This window comes from Salmo trutta, chromosome 15 (genome assembly GCF_901001165.1).
Source record: "Salmo trutta chromosome 15, fSalTru1.1, whole genome shotgun sequence".
In the NCBI taxonomy this organism is placed as follows: Eukaryota; Metazoa; Chordata; class Actinopteri; order Salmoniformes; family Salmonidae; genus Salmo; species Salmo trutta.
Window position 1 is genome coordinate 38,705,029 of NC_042971.1, and position 18,515 is coordinate 38,723,543.

At 40.8% G+C, this 18,515-nt stretch overlaps 1 protein-coding gene across 1 annotated transcript; it reads right to left on the bottom strand.

Moving 5' to 3' along the window:
* Nucleotides 1-1,787: 1,787 nt before the first annotated feature.
* Nucleotides 1,788-3,160, bottom strand: LOC115148295 (olfactory receptor 52D1-like). Its single transcript, XM_029690231.1, has 4 exons — nucleotides 3,118-3,160; nucleotides 2,223-2,390; nucleotides 1,889-2,019; nucleotides 1,788-1,793 (listed from the first exon to the last, which is right to left on the bottom strand). The coding sequence occupies exons 1-4, from the start codon at nucleotides 3,158-3,160 to the stop codon at nucleotides 1,788-1,790; spliced, it is 348 nt and encodes a 115-aa protein (XP_029546091.1).
* Between the last annotated feature and the right edge of the window lie 15,355 nt (nucleotides 3,161-18,515).

Sequence of the window (18,515 nt, forward strand, 5' to 3'; positions counted from 1 at the left end):
GTAAGATCACCCAAGCAAGCTGTGCCGACTGTCAAAGAACATGAAGATGCACTCAAAGACCTTTCTCTCGCAGCTCAAGAAGGTACAGATTTTTCAGACAACTCCAAGCAGACTGACAGTGTACAAAGATGTGAAGTCTGGGCTGCTAGTTTGTGGAGGCAGAATTCAGACATTCAACGAAGATAAGACAGCCGTGCCAGTTTTACCCTTTGAAGCATGGGTGTCTACACTGCTGGCACAAGAATCCCACAAAGCAAACCACGAGGGAGTGGCGGGAACCCTTCTCCGGATGAGGAAGAAAGCCTGGGTAATAAAAGGCCGTAGACTTGCCAAGCATGGTACAGAATGGTCATGGAAGATCCACCCTGCAGACTCTCCCCATAGGAATGGTGCCGCAGAGGCAGCTGTCAAAGTAGTGAAGCGGGTGTTGAGCAACCTTGGTGGAGATGGTGGTTTTACGTGGGGAGAATTCCAAACTTTTCTCTTCATGGCAGCCAATCTTGCTAATGAGAGACCCATCGATGCAAGAACTCAAAGCAGAGAAGACTGTGTAGAGTACATCACCCCAAATTCTCTGCTTTTAGGACGTACCAATCCAAAGGGAGACCCTGGAGATTTCCAGTTTGATGGCTACCCTTACAAAAGACTTAAACATATTCAAGCAGAGGTAAGCCGTTTCTGGAAGAAGTGGAGCCAATTGGCTGGACCTAATCTGTTCATAAGGAACAAATGGCACACCAAAAAGAGAAATGTTGCTGTTGGAGATGTGGTCTGGTTGGCTGACCAAAACGCGCTAAGAGGACAGTACAAGCTGGCTAGAGTGGTCGGTGTCAATGCTGACAGCAAAGGCATCGTTAGAGATGTGCTTGTGAAGACTTTTCCCAGCTATCCTGTTCACATCAAAGTCAAACAGCAAAAAAGGACCCACAAGAGCAAACGGTGAAAGAACGAAGAGGCTTCAAACCAAAATCCCAGGTACAATTCTTCATAGAGATGTCAGACGCCTTGTCATTCTACTACCCATTGGAGAACAAACAGAGGTGTGAAGGGCTTGTGACCTCTCTGGGTTTGAAACAAACCAGGAGCTCAAGTGGGAGGTGTTGAGCTGAATATCAGGAGTGAGTCAAAGAACTACACTCCCCAGAGTGCACCAGCAGCAGCAAACCGGCTGCTTGTCACCTGATCAATCATTTTCACTTATTTGGAGCACCTGTGAAGGCATGGAGGGGTCAGTCATTCAGAAGAACAAACTTCAGAGGGAAAACTCCAAGTTCACTCACAGGTTCAGTCCAAAGACGCCAATGGTAAAAGGCTTAAATGATTAATTCATATTAGTTATTTAGAATGTTATTTAAATGTTTAAACTAATTTAAGTTCATTAAAATGTTTAATTAAGATGGTAACTTTTTGTTCTGTCTTTAAAGGTTTACAACCTAATTTACTGGCTAATTTACTGGCTAATTTACTGGACAGACCAATCAACTGAAGGCAAACTAAAAATAAAAAAGATTGAGTCGGAAAATTGAGTTGTCCCTGTGTCCTTTGGATGGTGAACAAGAGGAGGACTTGACAATAGTTAATGAAGACATGTTTAATTGCTTACCAATTTATTAGATTTTTTATATACAGTATGATGAAACAAGCATTTCGCTACACCCGCAATAACATCTGCTAAACACGTGTATGTGACCAATAACATTTGATTTGATTTGATGTACCAGATCACGCATCACAAAGGATCAACTCTTCCACACTTGAGAAGTTTGACCATGTGCACCTTTATCTCCTTAGTTCTGATGCCATAAATCCATGTGTTACAAAGACCAGGAAGAAGGAGATACAACAAGCTGATAAAAATACGTAAATCAGGGCTAATGGTATGTTGTACCCTGTAAGCCATGAATGCTGTCATAGAAGCAGAGTAGGTGATGCAGATGCCCATTAAATGTGTACTGCACGTATGGATGGCTTTAGAACGAGACTCTCCTGCTGCTGATCTGAATATGACCACAAAAATGGCTATATATGACAATGCAATGCCAAAACAGTCAACCGTGGGCACACAGAAACTGATCAAACCTGCCAAGTAGTTTTTACTTGTGTCCCCACATGCCAATGTAACCACTAACTGGTGTTCACAGTGAGTATGATATAAGACATTGGATGAGCAAAATGTAGAGTCCCAACAAGGGCAACCATGGCTGTTATTATAATGAAGTTACAGATTATAATCACAAGGCTAGCTATTCGACAATTATTGTAGCTCATGACGACATTGTAGCGCAATGGCATACAAATGGCAAAATACCGGTCAACAGCCATCCCAAACAGAACAGAGGACTGAAAGCTGCAAGTGTAGTGAACAGACCACATCTGCAACAAACATAATCCTTGAGGAAAAACATTAATCCCAGTGGCAAAACTGAATATCATTCTGGGAACAATCCAAAAGGGAGTTAAGGTGTCAATACAAGCAATGGAACCTATCAGCACATACATGGGTGAATGGAGAGTCTTCTGTTTCGCAATAGTAAATACTAGAGCAATGTTGGTAGTCAATGAGAAACAGAAGCCGAAAAAGAAAGGAATGAAGAGGAGCCGTCGATACTCTTTCAGGGAAGTAAATCCAATGAAATAAAATTCTGAATGGGAGAAATTTCTGAAGGTTCCAAATTCCATTCCCATTCCAGCACTTGGGAGGTTAAATCAATACCTGCAACCAAAATAAAACTGATATTAATGCAGCTTTAGTGCATATTTCAACCTATCATGAAAACAGCGAGCAATGAGCTAATCTGAAAGAAGAAATTACTTTTTTCAACTGACCCCCAATAATTCTCCAGCAGTATTCTTTAGACAGTGGTTTTCTGTCTTCGCTCAAAGCTGTGTATATGGGAATTTAATTAAGCTTATACATTTCATGAAAATATTTATAATTTGAAGTGAAGTCAGCAAGAAAATGTGATCAACGGATGGCTTCACTGTACCTTGATGTTGATGTATCAAGGCATCCCGTTATTGACCCTGTCATGTATATGGCTCGTCACTTCTCATAGACTAAAGAGAACAAAGGAAGGAGCACCAACAGTACACTGTCCACAGTGTCTTACCCCTCACCATCATTGGCTATATTCTCCTCCTGGTCAAACAATGGCCCCATCTTAAATTCTCCTCCCAAAATCCCAATTCCCTTAGCACTGTCGCCAAGACAAGTTTGGGTTCCAATTGGTGCTAGAGTAACTATGACTGTAGTAACGGGTTGCTGCACCAAGACCACTGTTATTCACAACCCTTTCATCATCACCACACAATTAACAAGACTTTCCACCTACATCATAACAAGTTACTAAAGAACTTGCAACAGGGACCAAAGTGGTTCAAAGTAAAATTTGAAAACATGACCCGCTTCACACTACTCACTGCTTGTCTGCAACGTGCTGTTAGGATGTCGATATTCTATCATAACCAGGACAGAAGAATAAAATGTATCATGAATTCTGGTGTATGTATGTTGTTCCTCAACCCTTGGTAGTGTCAAAGGTGATATGGAGATCTGTGGCGTGTTCCTGGAGGAACACTCCATCATTTGCCATGTGGATGCCATTAACTGCTTCTCAGGTAAGGTCAAAATATTGCTCAAGTAAGACATGATGAGAGTAATGCCATGGCCATGGAGCCTGTATACCAGAAACTCAATACCCACCACCCTAAACACACTTTACTGTATTTAGCGTGGCCCTATGCAGACAGAGGTGACAGAAAACTTGCAGGTGAATCAAAATATCCCTCAAGCCGACACCGTGTTGGCTCTCAAAAAACTACAGTACACTGGACTATGTGCAAACTGGAAACCCCATATCCTAAGGCCGCATTTATTGTAGCTAGGAACTTTAATAAAGGAAATCTGGGGACACATCTGCTGTGCTACATAAACATCATGTAATCAGGATCATTGCTACTCTCCCTTCCGGGAAGCTACAAGGCTCACCCCCGCCCACCCTTCGGCAAATCATTTCACGCCTCTATCCTGCTCCTCTTCACCTATAGTCAACAACTTAAACAGGAAGCATCCGTGCCAAGGACTGTTCAACATTGGTCTGACCAATTGGAATCTATGCTATGTTTTGAACATGCTGACTGGGAAATGTTCCAGGTCGCCTCTGAGAATAGTATTGATTGGGTTCATCAGGAAGTGCATAGAGAACTTATCCAAACCAAAAAACGTGGATAGATGGCAGCATTCCCGCAAAACTGAGAAGTGCAAACCAATCAAAGAAGAAAAACAGTACATGAACAAAATGGAATCTCAATTCAACTGCTCAGACATGAGACGTATGTGGCACAGATTCCAGACAATCACGGATTACAAAGGGAAAGCCAGCCACATCGCGGACACCGACGCCTCGCTCCCAGATAAGCTAAACACCTTCTTCGGCCGATTCGAGGAAAATAAAGTTGAGCCGCCGACGTGAGCCCCCTCCGTTCATGAGGACAGTGTGCTCTCGTTCTCAGTGGCCAATGTGAGTAAGTCATTTACTGTAAGCGTGCTAAAGTGACCAGTGTTCAATGACTCTATGTACAGTACCAGTCAAAATTTTGGACACACCTACTCATGAAGGTTTTTCCTTATTTTTCCTATTTTCTACATTGTAGAATAATAGTAAATACATCAAAACTATGAACACATATGGAATCATGTAGTAACCCAAAAAAGTGTTAAACAAATCAAAACATATTTTATATTTGAGATTCTTCAAAGTAGCCACCTTTCGCCTTGATGACAGCTTTGCACACTCTTGGCATACGTAGACGCTGGGAGTCGAGAAGCAGGTGCAGGTGGTAAGTTTAATACAACAAAGAACATGGAACAATACAACATAGGAGTAGCGTCTCGAGTACCAAATAAAGGGGATGTAATGAGTGAGGTAATGGAGTCCAGGTGTGCCTCATGATAAAGTGCAGGTGCGCGTAATAATTGATGCCAGGTGCATGTAACGATGGTTTCCAGGATCGGTGGTTAGTAAACCGGCGAGGTTGAACGCCGGAGGGGAGGAGTGGGAGTAGAAATAAAATAAATTTGATTTGATTTGATTTGATTTGATTTAGACGTGACATAGTTTTAGAATGGCCCACAACATGGTTTATGAATGTAAAAACATTTATTGGTGATCCGCTATAGGAAGATAAAAATGATGCGGCGGTAATATGGTTCAGATCTTTTGACCTGGTTGGGCTAGCAGCAAGCCATTTTGGTTGGAGTAATGGTGCAACCATGACACTAATGAATCTGCAATCGCTTGTTTCTCTAGGGCATACAGAAACAACACTACAGCAAAGTCTTATCATTACAACAGTTATTATCTGGGAGATTCTTTTCATAGTCGCAGACCAAAATATTTTGTCGCACATGCGAATTGGTCAAACTTTAGAGCCCTGCTTACTGTAGTTGAATAACCAAAATAGATTTTTTCAAACTCAAGGTGTCATATCATAGCTATCTAGAAAAAAGAAACGCACACCTATAAAGGCGAGGTGCTGGCTAGCGGAGTAGAAAACTAGAAAATAAGGGAAAGCCGCACACTCTAAGAGCTCAGATGCAAAAATGTAATAACCAACGTTTCGACATCAAAGCTGTCTTCATCAGGGTATCATCACAAACACTGCGAGATGAGTCATTTATATAGTGTCAAGAGACACACAGGTGTTTGTAATCATGGCCAAGTGTGGCCTAATATCATTGGTTAACTCAAATATTTAAAAAAATGGCATACAAAGAACATACAAAAAGACAAACAAATAGATAGCTTTGTCTTTTTGTATGTTCTTTGTATGCCACCAACTTACCGTCCTAAGACAAGGCCGAATATAGCCCACAAAGATCTCCACCACGGCACAACCCAAGGGGGGGGGGCCAACCCAGACAGGAAGACCACGTCAGTGACTCAACCCACTCAAGTGACGCACCCCTCCCATGGACGGCATGGAAGAACACCAGTAAGCCAGTGACTCAGCCCCTGTAATAGGGTTAGAGGCAGAGAATCCCAGTGGAGAGAGGGGAACCGGCAAGGCAGAGACAGCAAGGGCGGTTTGTTGCTCCGGCCTTTCTGTTCACCTTCACACTCCTGGGCCAGACTATACTTAATCATAGGACCTACTGAAGAGATAAGTATTCAGTAAAGACTTAAAGGTTGAGACTGAGTCTGCGTCTCTCACATGGGTAGGCAGACCATTCCATAAAAATGGAGCTCTATAGGAGAAAGCCCTACCTCCAGCCGTTTGATTAGAAATTCTAGGGACAATTAGGAGGCCTGCGTCTTGTGACCGTAGCGTACGTGTAGGTATGTACGGCAGGACCAAATCGGAAAGATAGGTAGGAGCAAGTCCAAGTAATGCTTTGTAGGTTAGCAGTAAAACCTTGAAATCAGCCCTTGCCTTAACAGGAAGCCAGTGTAGGGAGGCTAGCACTGGAGTAATATGATCACATTTTTTGGTTCTAGTCAGGATTCTAGCAGCCGTATTTAGCACTAACTGAAGTTTGTTTAGTGCTTTATCCGGGTAGCCGGAAAGTAGAGCATTGCAGTAGTCCAGCCTAGAAGTAACAAAAGCATGGATTAATTTTTCTGCATCATTTTTGGACAGAAAGTTTCTGATTTTTGCAATGTTACGTAGATGGAAAAAAGCTGTCCTTGAAACAGTCTTGATATGTTCTTCAAAAGAGAGATCAGGGTCCAGAGTAACGCCGAGGTCCTTCACAGTTTTATTTGAGACGACTGTACAACCATCCAGATTAATTGTCAGATTCAACAGAAGATCTCTTTGTTTCTTGGGACCTAGAACAAGCATCTCTGTTTTGTCCGAGTTTAAAAGTAGAAAGTTTGCAGCCATCCACTTCTTTATGTCTGAGACACAGGCTTCTAGCGAGGGCAGTTTTGGGGCTTCACCATGTTTCATTGAAATGTACAGCTGTGTGTCGTCCGCATAGCAGTGAAATTTAACATTATGTTTTCGAATGACATCCCCAAGAGGTAAAATATATAGTGAAAACAATAGTGGTCCTAAAACGGAACCTTGAGGAACACCGAAATTTACAATTGATTTGTCAGAGGACAAACCATTCACAGAGACAAACTGATATCTTTCCGACAGATAAGATCTAAACCAGGCCAGAACTTGTCCATGTTGACTAATTTGGGTTTCCAATCTCTCCAAAAGAATGTGGTGGTCGATGGTATCAAAAGCAGCACTAAGATCTAGGAGCACGAGGACAGATGCAGAGCCTCGGTCTGACGTCATTAAAAGGTAATTTACCACCTTCACAAGTGCAGTCTCAGTGCTATGATGGGGTCTAAAATCAGACTGAAGCATTTCGTATACATTGTTTGTCTTCAGGAAGGCAGTGAGTTGCTGCGCAACAGCTTTTTCTAACATTTTTGAGAGGAATGGAAGATTCGATATAGGCCGATAGTTTTTTATAATTTCTGGGTCAAGATTCGGCTTTTTCAAGAGAGGCTTTATTACTGCCACTTTTAGTGAGCTTGGTACATATCCGGTGGATAGAGAGCCGTTTATTATGTTCAACATAGGAGGGCCGAGCACAGGAAGCAGCTCTTTCAGTAGTTTAGTTGGAATAGGGTCCAGTATGCAGCTTGAGGGTTTGGAGGCCATGATTATTTTCATCATTGTATCAAGAGATATAGTACTAAAACACTTTAGTATCTCCCTAGGTCCTGGCAGAGTTGTGCAGACTCAGGACAATGGAGCTTTGGAGGAATACGCAGATTTAAAGAGGAGTCTAATTTGCTTTCTAATGATCATGATCTTTTCCTCAAAGAAGTTCATAAATGTATTACTGCTGAAGTGAAAGCCATCCTCCATTTGCGAATGCTGCTTTTTAGTTAGCTTTGCGACAGTATCAAAAAGAAATTTCGGATTGTTCTTATTTTCCTTAATTAAGTTGGAAAAATAGGATGATCGAGCAGCAGTGAGGGCTCTTCGATACTGCACGGTACTGTCTTTCCAAGCTAGTCGGAAGACTTCCAGTTTGGTGTGGCGCCATTTCCGTTCCAATTTTCTGGAAGCTTGCTTCAGAGCTCGTGTATTTTCTGTATACCAGGGAGCTAGTTTCTTATGACAGATGTTTTTAGTTTTTAGGGGTGCAACTGCATCTAGGGTATTGCGCAAGGTTAAATTGAGTTCCTCGGTTAGGTGGTTAACTGATTTTTGTCCTCTGACGTCCTTGGGTAGGCAGAGGGAGTCTGGAAGGGCATCAAGGAATCTTTGGGTTGTCTGAGAATTTATAGCACGACTTTTAATGCTCCTTGGTTGGGGTCTGATCAGATTATTTGTTGCAATTGCAAACGCAATAAAATGGTGGTCCGATAATCCATGATTATGAGGAAAAACATTAAGATCCACAACATTTATTCCATGGGACAAAACTAGGTCCAGAGTATGACTGTGGCAGTGAGTAGGTCCAGAGACATGTTGGACAAAACCCACTGAGTCGATGATGGCTCCGAAAGCCTTTTGGAGTGGGTCTGTGGACTTTTCCATGTGAATGTTAAAGTCACCAAAAATTAGAATATTATCTGCTATGACTACAAGATCCGATAGGAATTCAGGGAACTCAGTGAGGAACACTGCATATGGCCCAGGAGGCCTGTAACAGTAGCTATAAAAAGTGATTGAGTAGGCTGCATAGATTTCATGACTAGAAGCTCAAAAGACGAAAACGTCATTGTTTTTTTTTTTATTGAAATTTGCTATCATAAATGTTAGCAACACCTCCGCCTTTGCCGGATGCACGGGGGGTATGGTCACTAGTGTAACCAGGGGGTGAGGCCTCATTTAACACAGTAAATTCATCAGGCTTAAGCCATGTTTCAGTCAGGCCAATCACATCAAGGTTATGATCAGTGATTAGTTCATTGACTATAACTGCCTTGGAAGTGAGGGATCTAACATTAAGTAACCCAATTTTGAGATGTGAGGTATCACAATCTCTTTCAATAATGGCAGGAATGGAGGAGGTCTTTATACTAGTGAGGTTGCTAAAGCGAACACCGCCATCTTTAATTTTGCCCAACCTAGATCAAGGCACAGACACGTTCTCAATGGGGAAAAATGAGCTGACTACACTGACTGTGCTAGTGGCAGACTCCACTAAGCTGGCAGGCTGGCTAACAGCCTGCTGCCTGGCCTGCACCCTATTTCATTGTGGAGCTAGAGGAGTTAGAGCCCTGTCTATGTTCGTAGATAAGATGAGAGCACCCCTCCAGCTAGGATGGAGTCCATCACTCCTCAACAGGGACAGGCTTGGTCCTGTTTGTGGGTGAGTCCCAGAAAGAGGGCCAATTATCTACAAATTCTATCTTTTGGGAGGGGCAGAACACAGTTTTCAACCAGCGATTGAGTTGTGAGACTCTGCTGTAGAGCTCATCACTCCCCCTAACTGGGAGGGGGCCAGAGACAATTAATCGATGCCGACACATCTTTCTAGCTGATTTACACGCTGAAGCTATGTTGCGCTTGGTGACCTCTGACTGTTTCATCCTAACATCGTTGGTGCCGACGTGGATAACAATATCTCTATACTCTCTACACTCGCCAGTTTTAGCTTTAGCCAGCACCGTCTTTAGATTAGCCTTAACGTCGGTAGCCCTGCCCCCTGGTAAACAGTGTATGATCGCTGGATGATTCGTTTGAAGTCTAATACTGCGGGTAATGGAGTCGCCAATGACTAGGGTTTTCAATTTGTCAGAGCTAATGGTGGGAGCCTTCGGCGTCTCAGACCCCACAACGGGAGGAGTAGAGACCAGAGAAGTTTCGGCCTCCGACTTTGACTGGCTTAATGGGGAGAACCGGTTGAAAGTTTCTGTCGGCTGAATAAGCGACACCGGTTGAGCATTCCTACAGCGTTTCCCTCCAGAAGCCATGAGAAAGTTGTCCGGCTGCGGGGACCGTGCGAGCGGGGTTTATACTAACGTTACTATCTGTACTTACTGGTGGCACAGACGCTGTTTCATCCTTTCCTACACTGAAATTACCCTTGCCTAACGATTGCGTCTGAAGCTGGGCTTGCAGCACAGCTATCCTTGCCGTAAGGTGATCGTTCTCCTGTATATTATAAGTACAACGACTGCAATTAGAAGGCATCATGTTAATGTTACTTAGCTTCGGCTGTTTGAAGTCCTGACGAACCATGTCCAGATAAAACCTCCGGGTGAAAAAGTTGAATGAAAAAAGTTAAGTGAGGGAAAAACTAAAAATATACGGTAATGAAAAAGTAAAAACCGTGAGGTAGTCAGGTAGCAAAGTAAGATCGGCAACAAAACGCACAGCAGCACGTAAACAAGTCTGCAAGTTGTGACCGGAAACTGTTAAATGAAAGTAGAGGAAAAACCACAGGCATGGCTTAATTACTCCGCTATTGTCACAAATATCTTCGTCTTCTGACGATAATGCGAAATCGTCATCTGAAAAGGTAGACCAATACGCAGCAGGTACGTATATGCTCATCTTGATTTTTATTAACTACAAAAATGAACATACAAAATAACAAAACGAAACGAACGAACAACTACAAACAGTCTGGTAAAGCATACGGCTTACACACAGAACAATCACCCACAAATAACAACCACAAACACACCCTAATATATGGGACTCTCAATCAAAGGCAGATAGACAACACCTGCCTTCAACTGAGAGTCCCAACCCCAATCAACACAACATAGAAACACACTCACCAGACTAGACATAGAAATAGATAAACATAGACTATAAACCAAAACCCCGGAAATACTAAATCAAACACCCTTTAACCAAACACACCACCCTGAACCACATAAAACAAATACCCCCTGCCACGCCCTGACCAAACTACAAAACAATTAACCTTGCCAGGACGTGACAGCTATAATGCCAATTATTTTGTCTTATCTTAATTTCTTCAAAAGACAAACTTCAATTAGAACGTTGGAAACCGCATCTAGCACAGGCAGATCCCTCCACGTGCAGATCCCTAATCATTCTTCAAGTAAATGGGTTTTTGTAAAATTTTCGGAGGAAAATGTTACATGTAGTCAAAGAGTTTTGCATAGATCTGTATCGTTTATTTAACTTTGCAATCAATGTTTTTTGTTTGGTAAACATTTTAAAGTGAAAATCTGAATCTCAGTATCATTCTGTTATCGTGGAATTAGTATTCAAACATTTTGTTATGGCAAGCCTAAATAAGTACAGGACTAACAAGACTTGCTTAACAAGTCACATAATAAGTGTCATGGACTCACTCAGTGTGCAATAATAGTAGTTAACATGATTTTTGTAATGACTACTCCATCTTTGTACCACACACATAACATTATCTGTAAGGTCCCTCAGTCAAGAAGGGAATTTCAAACACAGATTTAACCACAAAGACCAGGGAGGTTGTCCAATGCCTCGCAAAGAAAGGCACCTATTGGTAGACGGGGTGAAAGTAAAAAAAAGCAGACACTGAATATCCCTTTGAGCATGGTGAAGTTATTCATTACACTTTGGGTGGTGTATCAATGCTCCACAATACTAACCTTAATAACTGACAGATTTTTATGGGGATTTTTGTATTATACTAATTATATTTCAGTGGGGGACATCAACCTTAGAGGGTTAAATACACATTGGATGGTGTATCAATACACCCAGTCACTACAAAGATACAGGTGTCCTTCCTAAAGCAGTTGCCGGAGAGGAAGGAAACCGCTCAGTGATTTTAAAACAGTTACAGAGTTTAATGGCTGTGATAGGAGAAAACTGAGGATGGATCAATAACATTGTAGTTACTCCAAAATACTGGTGCAATTGACAGAGTGAAAAGAAGGAAGCCTGTACAGAATTAAAAATATTCTGAAACATGCATCCTGTTTGCAATAAGGCACTAAAGTAACGCTGCAAGAAATGTGGCAAAGAAATTAACTTTTTGTCCTGAATACAAAGTGTTATGCTCATGGCAAATCCAACACAACACAGCACATCACTGAGTACCACTCTTCATATTTTCAAGTATGGTGGTGGCTGCATCATGTTATGGGTATGCTTGTCATTGTCAAGTACTACGGAGTTATTTAGGATGAAAAGAAACGTAATAGAGCTAAGCACAGGCAAAATCCTAAAGGACAAACTGGTTCAGTTTGGTTTCCAACAGACACTGGGAGTCAAATTCACCTTAATAATAACCTAAAATGACAAATATACGTTGCAGTTGCTTACCAAGATGACATTGAATGTTTCTAAATGGCCTAGTTACAGTTTTGACTTAAACCGGCTTGAAAATCTATGGCGAGACTTGAAAATGCCTGTCTAGCAATGACGAACAACCAACTTCACAGAGGTTGATGAATTAAAAAAAAAGAGTAATTGGAAAGTATTGTACAATACAGGTATGCACAGCTCTTAGAGATTTACCCCTTAAACACTCACAGCTGTAATCGCTGCCAAATGTGATTTTAACATGCCGCTGCCAAAGGTTATGATATGGCTTCCAGGACACATACTTTAGTAATTTTAAAAAGAACAAGCTCAAACAATTTCAAATATATTAAGATGTTCACCCCCAATCAATAGAATCTTTGTTTTTCTAGCTTGTCACACTATTTTTCCAATCAACTTGATTTTGGAGTATAGACCCATTTCCCGACCGCTTCATGAAAAGTTGCCCGCGCATTTTCGAATCAGTAAGCAGTTTGTTTACATGGAAGTAGATACGATCATGTCCGACTTCAGAAGCAGCTCATGCAAGTTAGAAAACACGTAATCATATGATTATCGTCTTCAACATTGCAGATGTACTGTAATTGGAGGACTGATTATCTAGCAAGCTAGTGAGCCATTGAGGCATGGTAAAATAATCACAAACAGAGCTAGATAGACCCAGAAGAATAATATACTTGTTGAGCATAACCATAGTCTGCAGTCTTGTGTGTTTTCATGGTCATCATTCACTCACTGTGAAGTTTGTCATGCTTCAAGGCTTTTTAGCTGCAAGCATGCGCACGCATCACTCGAACATGACATTAGCTTGTAAACTCCAAAAAGTACTCTATAAACCTAGTTAAGCTGTGGGGGTCACTGGAGGATGTTTGCTGGTGCTTGTGCAAATGTTCATTCTTTTGGAAATACCTTAGGTTTAGCGCCAGCCTAGTGCATTAACTTCCATTAGAACAAAGACTGAAAGTAGACTAGTGAGAATTTTCACATTACAGGAAGGATCCAAAATCGTCCTTCAGTTAAATATGTTTATATTGTCATATTAATATGACAGTTTTGGTTGCACAAAACAAAAAGTGGTAAATCAAGAAAAGATGTCAAGTGATCCAATACACAGTACTGTTCAACATAATTTACCTTGGCTCATCAAACCAGGGTGGATTGAACACTTTCATTGTAACATGAGTGGGAAAATTCTTGTGTTCATGTACTGTATGTATGATTCAGTTGCTGCAGCTATAGTAGACCTAGCTAGTGCATACAGGGAAGGGCTGCCTATGTGACAAGGATATTCATATCATAGTGGTCGGGTGGCTTTCTATACCTTAAAGCTAGAATCCTTACATACATTTTTGGACTTATAAATTAATGATATATAGCCATTCTTGAAGAGGATAACTTATATAAGCCTCATGAGCTTAGTTCAACTGTCGTACCCCATCAGAACCCAAAATATAAGCTTTTTCTACTCAAATGTTTGTAAACAACATAAATGTAAACAAACACTGTATAGCCTCAAAACATGCTTAACACTATCATTTTGATATGATGGATAGTCATTTTTTGCATCCACAGTTCTTTCTATGAATTTAGTAGTGGTTAGGAGTGATTTCTCATGGGCCCATCCCTCAGCTTTTGACTAAAATAGAGGTAGGGTTACTCTTTGTTAATTTTTCGACTAAGGATTCTAGCTTTAATGAACAGAAAACACATTATCTTAGTTTGATAACAATAACAAGGACATTAAACAGTGTTGGCCGTCTCCAACGGGACTGTCTGTGTGTTCTCCGAACTGTTTGTAAGTTCACCATGATCAGGGATTTCTGTCCCCATAGATCTAAATAAATAGGGAACACCAGCTTCTTGTTCTGTCCTAAGCTGATTAGCATGTTACACTCAAACCAAGTGAGGCCAAATTAAATTGGCCACTAAAGGTACAAATATCCAATTAAAAATGTTCAGAACTTGACCCGTCTAACTTCAAAACAAGTCATCTTAGATATTAACTGAAGAACGTATTTGCCCTAACCCTCATAAAAAAAGAAGATTTTTCTATCATGTATAAAATAATAATATTTGAGTATATCTGGAAAATGACTGGAGATGTCATTATTCCCCTTGACATTAATGTAGTTAACTGTATGATTATCTGTGGGAGAACATTATTGTGGGGAAAAGATTAAAGTAGTTAACCAATACTTCATAATTGACTAAAACAGGTGATAACTTGTCAATAGAAATTAGCAGACACCTTTATCCTTATGAATGTAGTCTTAGTCTTCAAAAGTTATAAGTCCTTTCTCCGCCATGGGAAGGCGTATAAGCATTACCATTTATAGATCATTTTTGTCTCTTCTCTTTAATGTGGTCCAAAGCTTTGGACGCAGTGGTGTGTATTCATGGATGCCAAGGGAAGCCAGGCTTCCCCCCAAAATGTACTAAAATAAAATAAAATAACCATACAAAATCATTTCTCTTTCATATCTGTGTTCCATAAATGTCCTTCAATTCACAAGAGGCTGAATGTATCTCACCGGAGAAAGCATCTGAGCAAACGAAACAGCGCCCCTCTGTCTCAGTATGGGTAGCGTATCTATCTGATGCTGTCTGGTCAGAAAGAGTATGACATTGTTACCGTCTGTAGCATTGAATGCAAGGGAAGCCAGCAAGCATTTAGTCTCCCTTAATGAATTCTTTTTTTTTTTATCACCCATCAGCGTTGAGCTAAACTGAGTAAGCTCGGCTGTGAATGGCCCTGGCGCACCCAAAGAAAGTGTTAAGGGAAGCCAATCACACCACATGCCAAATGTCATTATTGACAGAAAATACATTGAAATGTTGCATCTCGTTGTGTTGTTGTCTTTTGGTGGCTAGCTAGCTAGCTAACTAACATCACCCCTTTCCTAAATTAGCCATGAATGGAGATAGGGATTTGGACATGGTTTTACTCAGTGGTGTAAAGAACTTATGTAAAAATACTTGAAAGTACTACCTAAGTGGACTCACTAAACACATGCTTCGTTTGAAAATGAGTTTTGGACATGCCCCTAGCTATCAGTAAATAAAAATAACAAGAAAATGGTGCCTCCTGGTTTGCTTTATATAAGGAATTTGAAAGGATTTATACTTTTACTTTTGATACTTAAGTATATTTTAGCAATTACATTTACTTTTGATACTTAAGTATATTTAAAACCAAATTCTTTTAGACTTTTACTCAAGCAGTATTTTACTTGGTGACTTTCACTTTTACTTAAGTCATTTTCTATTAAAGGTATCTTTACTTTTACTCAAGTATGACAATTGCGTACTTTTTCCACCACTGGTTTTACTTAATTCTCCGTACTGGCCAATGACTATAATGGCGATTCTGATCCAACCATAAATTCATACATTGTACCCGAGGCCTGAGAGGATGGAAGTTCAACATGTGGTATGCTAATGTTAACTAGCTGGCCTGGCGCATCGTTGCCCATGAAAGGTAGTTAGGCTAGCGAGCAAGCATTTTAGCCAGGTAGCCTAGGACAACAAAAACTAAAAGCGTGTAATGTCAAATCAAAGTTTATTTGTCACGTGCGCTGAATACAACAGGTGTAGACCTTACAGTGAAATGCTTAGTTACAGGCTCTAACAAATAGTGCAAAAAAGGTATTAGGTGAACAATAGGTATGAGAGACAGTCATAGACCGCTTCAGCAACATGAAAGAGCGGAGGATGGCATTGGTGTTTTTCTACAAGTGGGTGAGTCAACATGTTGTTTCTAGTTGCACGAAGACAAATCAGTACCATGGACAGCCACATCATATTTAGCTTATGTGGATTGGACAAAAAAAGTGTTTTTGGTATCTTGTAGTTGTAACTGTATTAGACTAAGTATAGGTGATTAGATGATGTTGAAATGTTGAAATTCAAATGGTGCTGGAAAAGTGGAGGCAGCTCTTGTTTTCTTTGCGACTTGCGGTAACTCTCTGTGGTTCTAAATCAATAGTTGTTTAGCAGTCCGAAAATATCGTAAACATTACCTTGCTTGACCATTCTGTAGGTCATGTAACTGTTTGTTACATGCAATATGTTTTGTAGACTTCCCCGGACAGATGTCTCTCTCCGGTTTTGTAATGAAACAAATGTGTGGTTGAATTTATTCTGCCACTGTGTCTTATTATTGTCTCGGGTTTAGGCCTATATACTGTATCACGGTGTCAAGACATATGAGCGAACAGGATGTAGATCAAACAACGCAACACATAGATTGTAATATGGATTTTATTCTGGATTGGCTTCCCCAGTGATTTTACCCACGCACCGCTACTGATTGGATGTGACATGGTTAGACATCCCCTTTTGTTTAACATCCCGGTAAGTAAGTTGATTTGTGTGTTCAGTGTGTTATTCATGTAATCTGTGTAAGTTGATGTATGTAATGACAAGTGTAATAACTATGCATTGTGGAGCAGACTTAGAAATTCATGTTAAAGTGTATTGGAATCCAAACTGGATTCAAGACCAGCAGGTTAAGAATATGGTTCTGCATTGAGCTAGGTACACTATATTACCAAAAGTATGTGGATACCTGCTCACGAACATCTCGTTCCAAAATCATGGGCATTAATATGGAGTTGGTCACCCCTTTACTGCTGTAACAGCCTCCACTTTTTTGGGAGGGCGTTCCACTAGATGTTGCTTTGCTGCAGGGATTTGCTTCCATTTAGCCACAACAGCATTAGTGAGGTTGGGCACTGACAATTAACTCTGGCACGCAGTCAGTGCTCCAATTCATCCCAAAGGTGTTCGATGGGGTTGAGGTCAGGGCTCTGTGCAGGCAAGTCAAGTTCTTCTACATCAATCTCGACAAACCGTTTCTGTATGGATCTCGCTTTGTGCACGGGGACATTACCATGCTGAAACAGGAAAAGACCTTCCCCAAACTGTTGCCACAAATTTGGAAGCACAGAATCGTCTAGGGCAAAAATTTGACGAACTGACGTGTTGGAAAAGTGGCATCCTATGACGTTGCCACTTTGAAAGTCACTGAGCTCTTCAGTAAGGCCATTCTACTGCCAATGTTTGTCTATGGCGATTGCATGTATGCATTCTCGACTTTATACACCTGTCAGCAACGGGTGTGGCTGAAATAGCCGAATCCACTAATTTGAAGGGGTGTCCACATACTTTCGTATTGTGTAGGTAGGAGTGTATAATGAGTTGTTGTTGACCTTCATCCTAGAACATGAGATCATGAACATGAGATCTCCTGTTGATGTTCGTTAGATTTGATCTGTGATGTCCCGTCAGGCTGCTGCTGCTACTGCCTCATTCATCAACCTCCTTATAGGCTGACAGCCATGTTGAAGCTTCTCCCTTCTCTTGTCTTTAGATGGATATTATAGTGAATGTTCGGTGTTTTTCAAAAGCGTATCTACATAAGAGTTTGCAGGCAAGAGGTACTTATTAATGCTCACTGCTGATATAAAGAAACATCCAACATTGAGGGAGAAACTTTTAGAGGAAACGTTTTATTTATCTTCTACAATCTGGGACAAGAATTCACCCTGGCATTTTATCGACACCAGCACACATCCCTGCACGCGCCACAAACTCACTATGCACATTAGTACGTGTCATATGTGTTCCACAGAATCAACACCTACCCTAAGGGCTCTATTCAACACCTACCCTAAGGGCTCTAGCTGAAACATTACAGATTCCGCAATAGAAATTTGAAGGTAATTTCCGATTGAGCCGACATATGCAGAGTTAACCGTGAATGTAGTCTCCGCTAAAGTAGGAACATTGCCTTTCAATTTCAATGACACTGTAAAGCTGAACTTTCACAATATGGATTAGCCCTAAGTGTTAATTACTATTACAGGGCTCCAGACTAACATTTTCCCCTGGTGTCACTGATGCGACTAGCTTTTACAGTTAGTGGCACCAGCCCGTGATTTGGTCTGACCCAAATCATGAGTAATCATCATGAACATTAATCTTAAGTCATTCATAGTGCTTTATTAAGTGTAATACATAGACTACTGAGGTATTCAAGAAATACGCTGTTTCATCTAACACATCAAAGCAGGAATGCACAACTGAAGATATTTTGTGCAATTTAATCACATGATTGTCATGACATTTGGGTTGACAGTTAGACTACAGTTGCTTTATTTTACTTTCAAAATAGGACTCCAGAATAAACAGATTTTTTTTGTTGTTGAATAGCAATTAATTACTTACCTTTATTTGCACTAACTAATATCATAGACGAATTA

Bases quoted from the DNA above. Each gene is read 5' to 3' on its own strand.
- LOC115148295 (XM_029690231.1), bottom strand. From the start codon at position 3,160: ATGGGGCCATTGTTTGACCAGGAGGAGAATATAGCCAATGATG. The intron at 2,391-3,117 runs GTGAGGGGTAAG...TTTTTCCTCAAG, and splicing joins GGAGAATATAGCCAATGATG to GATTATGTTTGTTGCAGATG. The intron at 2,020-2,222 runs GTAACTTCATTA...TGTCATATATAG, and splicing joins TAGCCTTGTGATTATAATCT to CCATTTTTGTGGTCATATTC.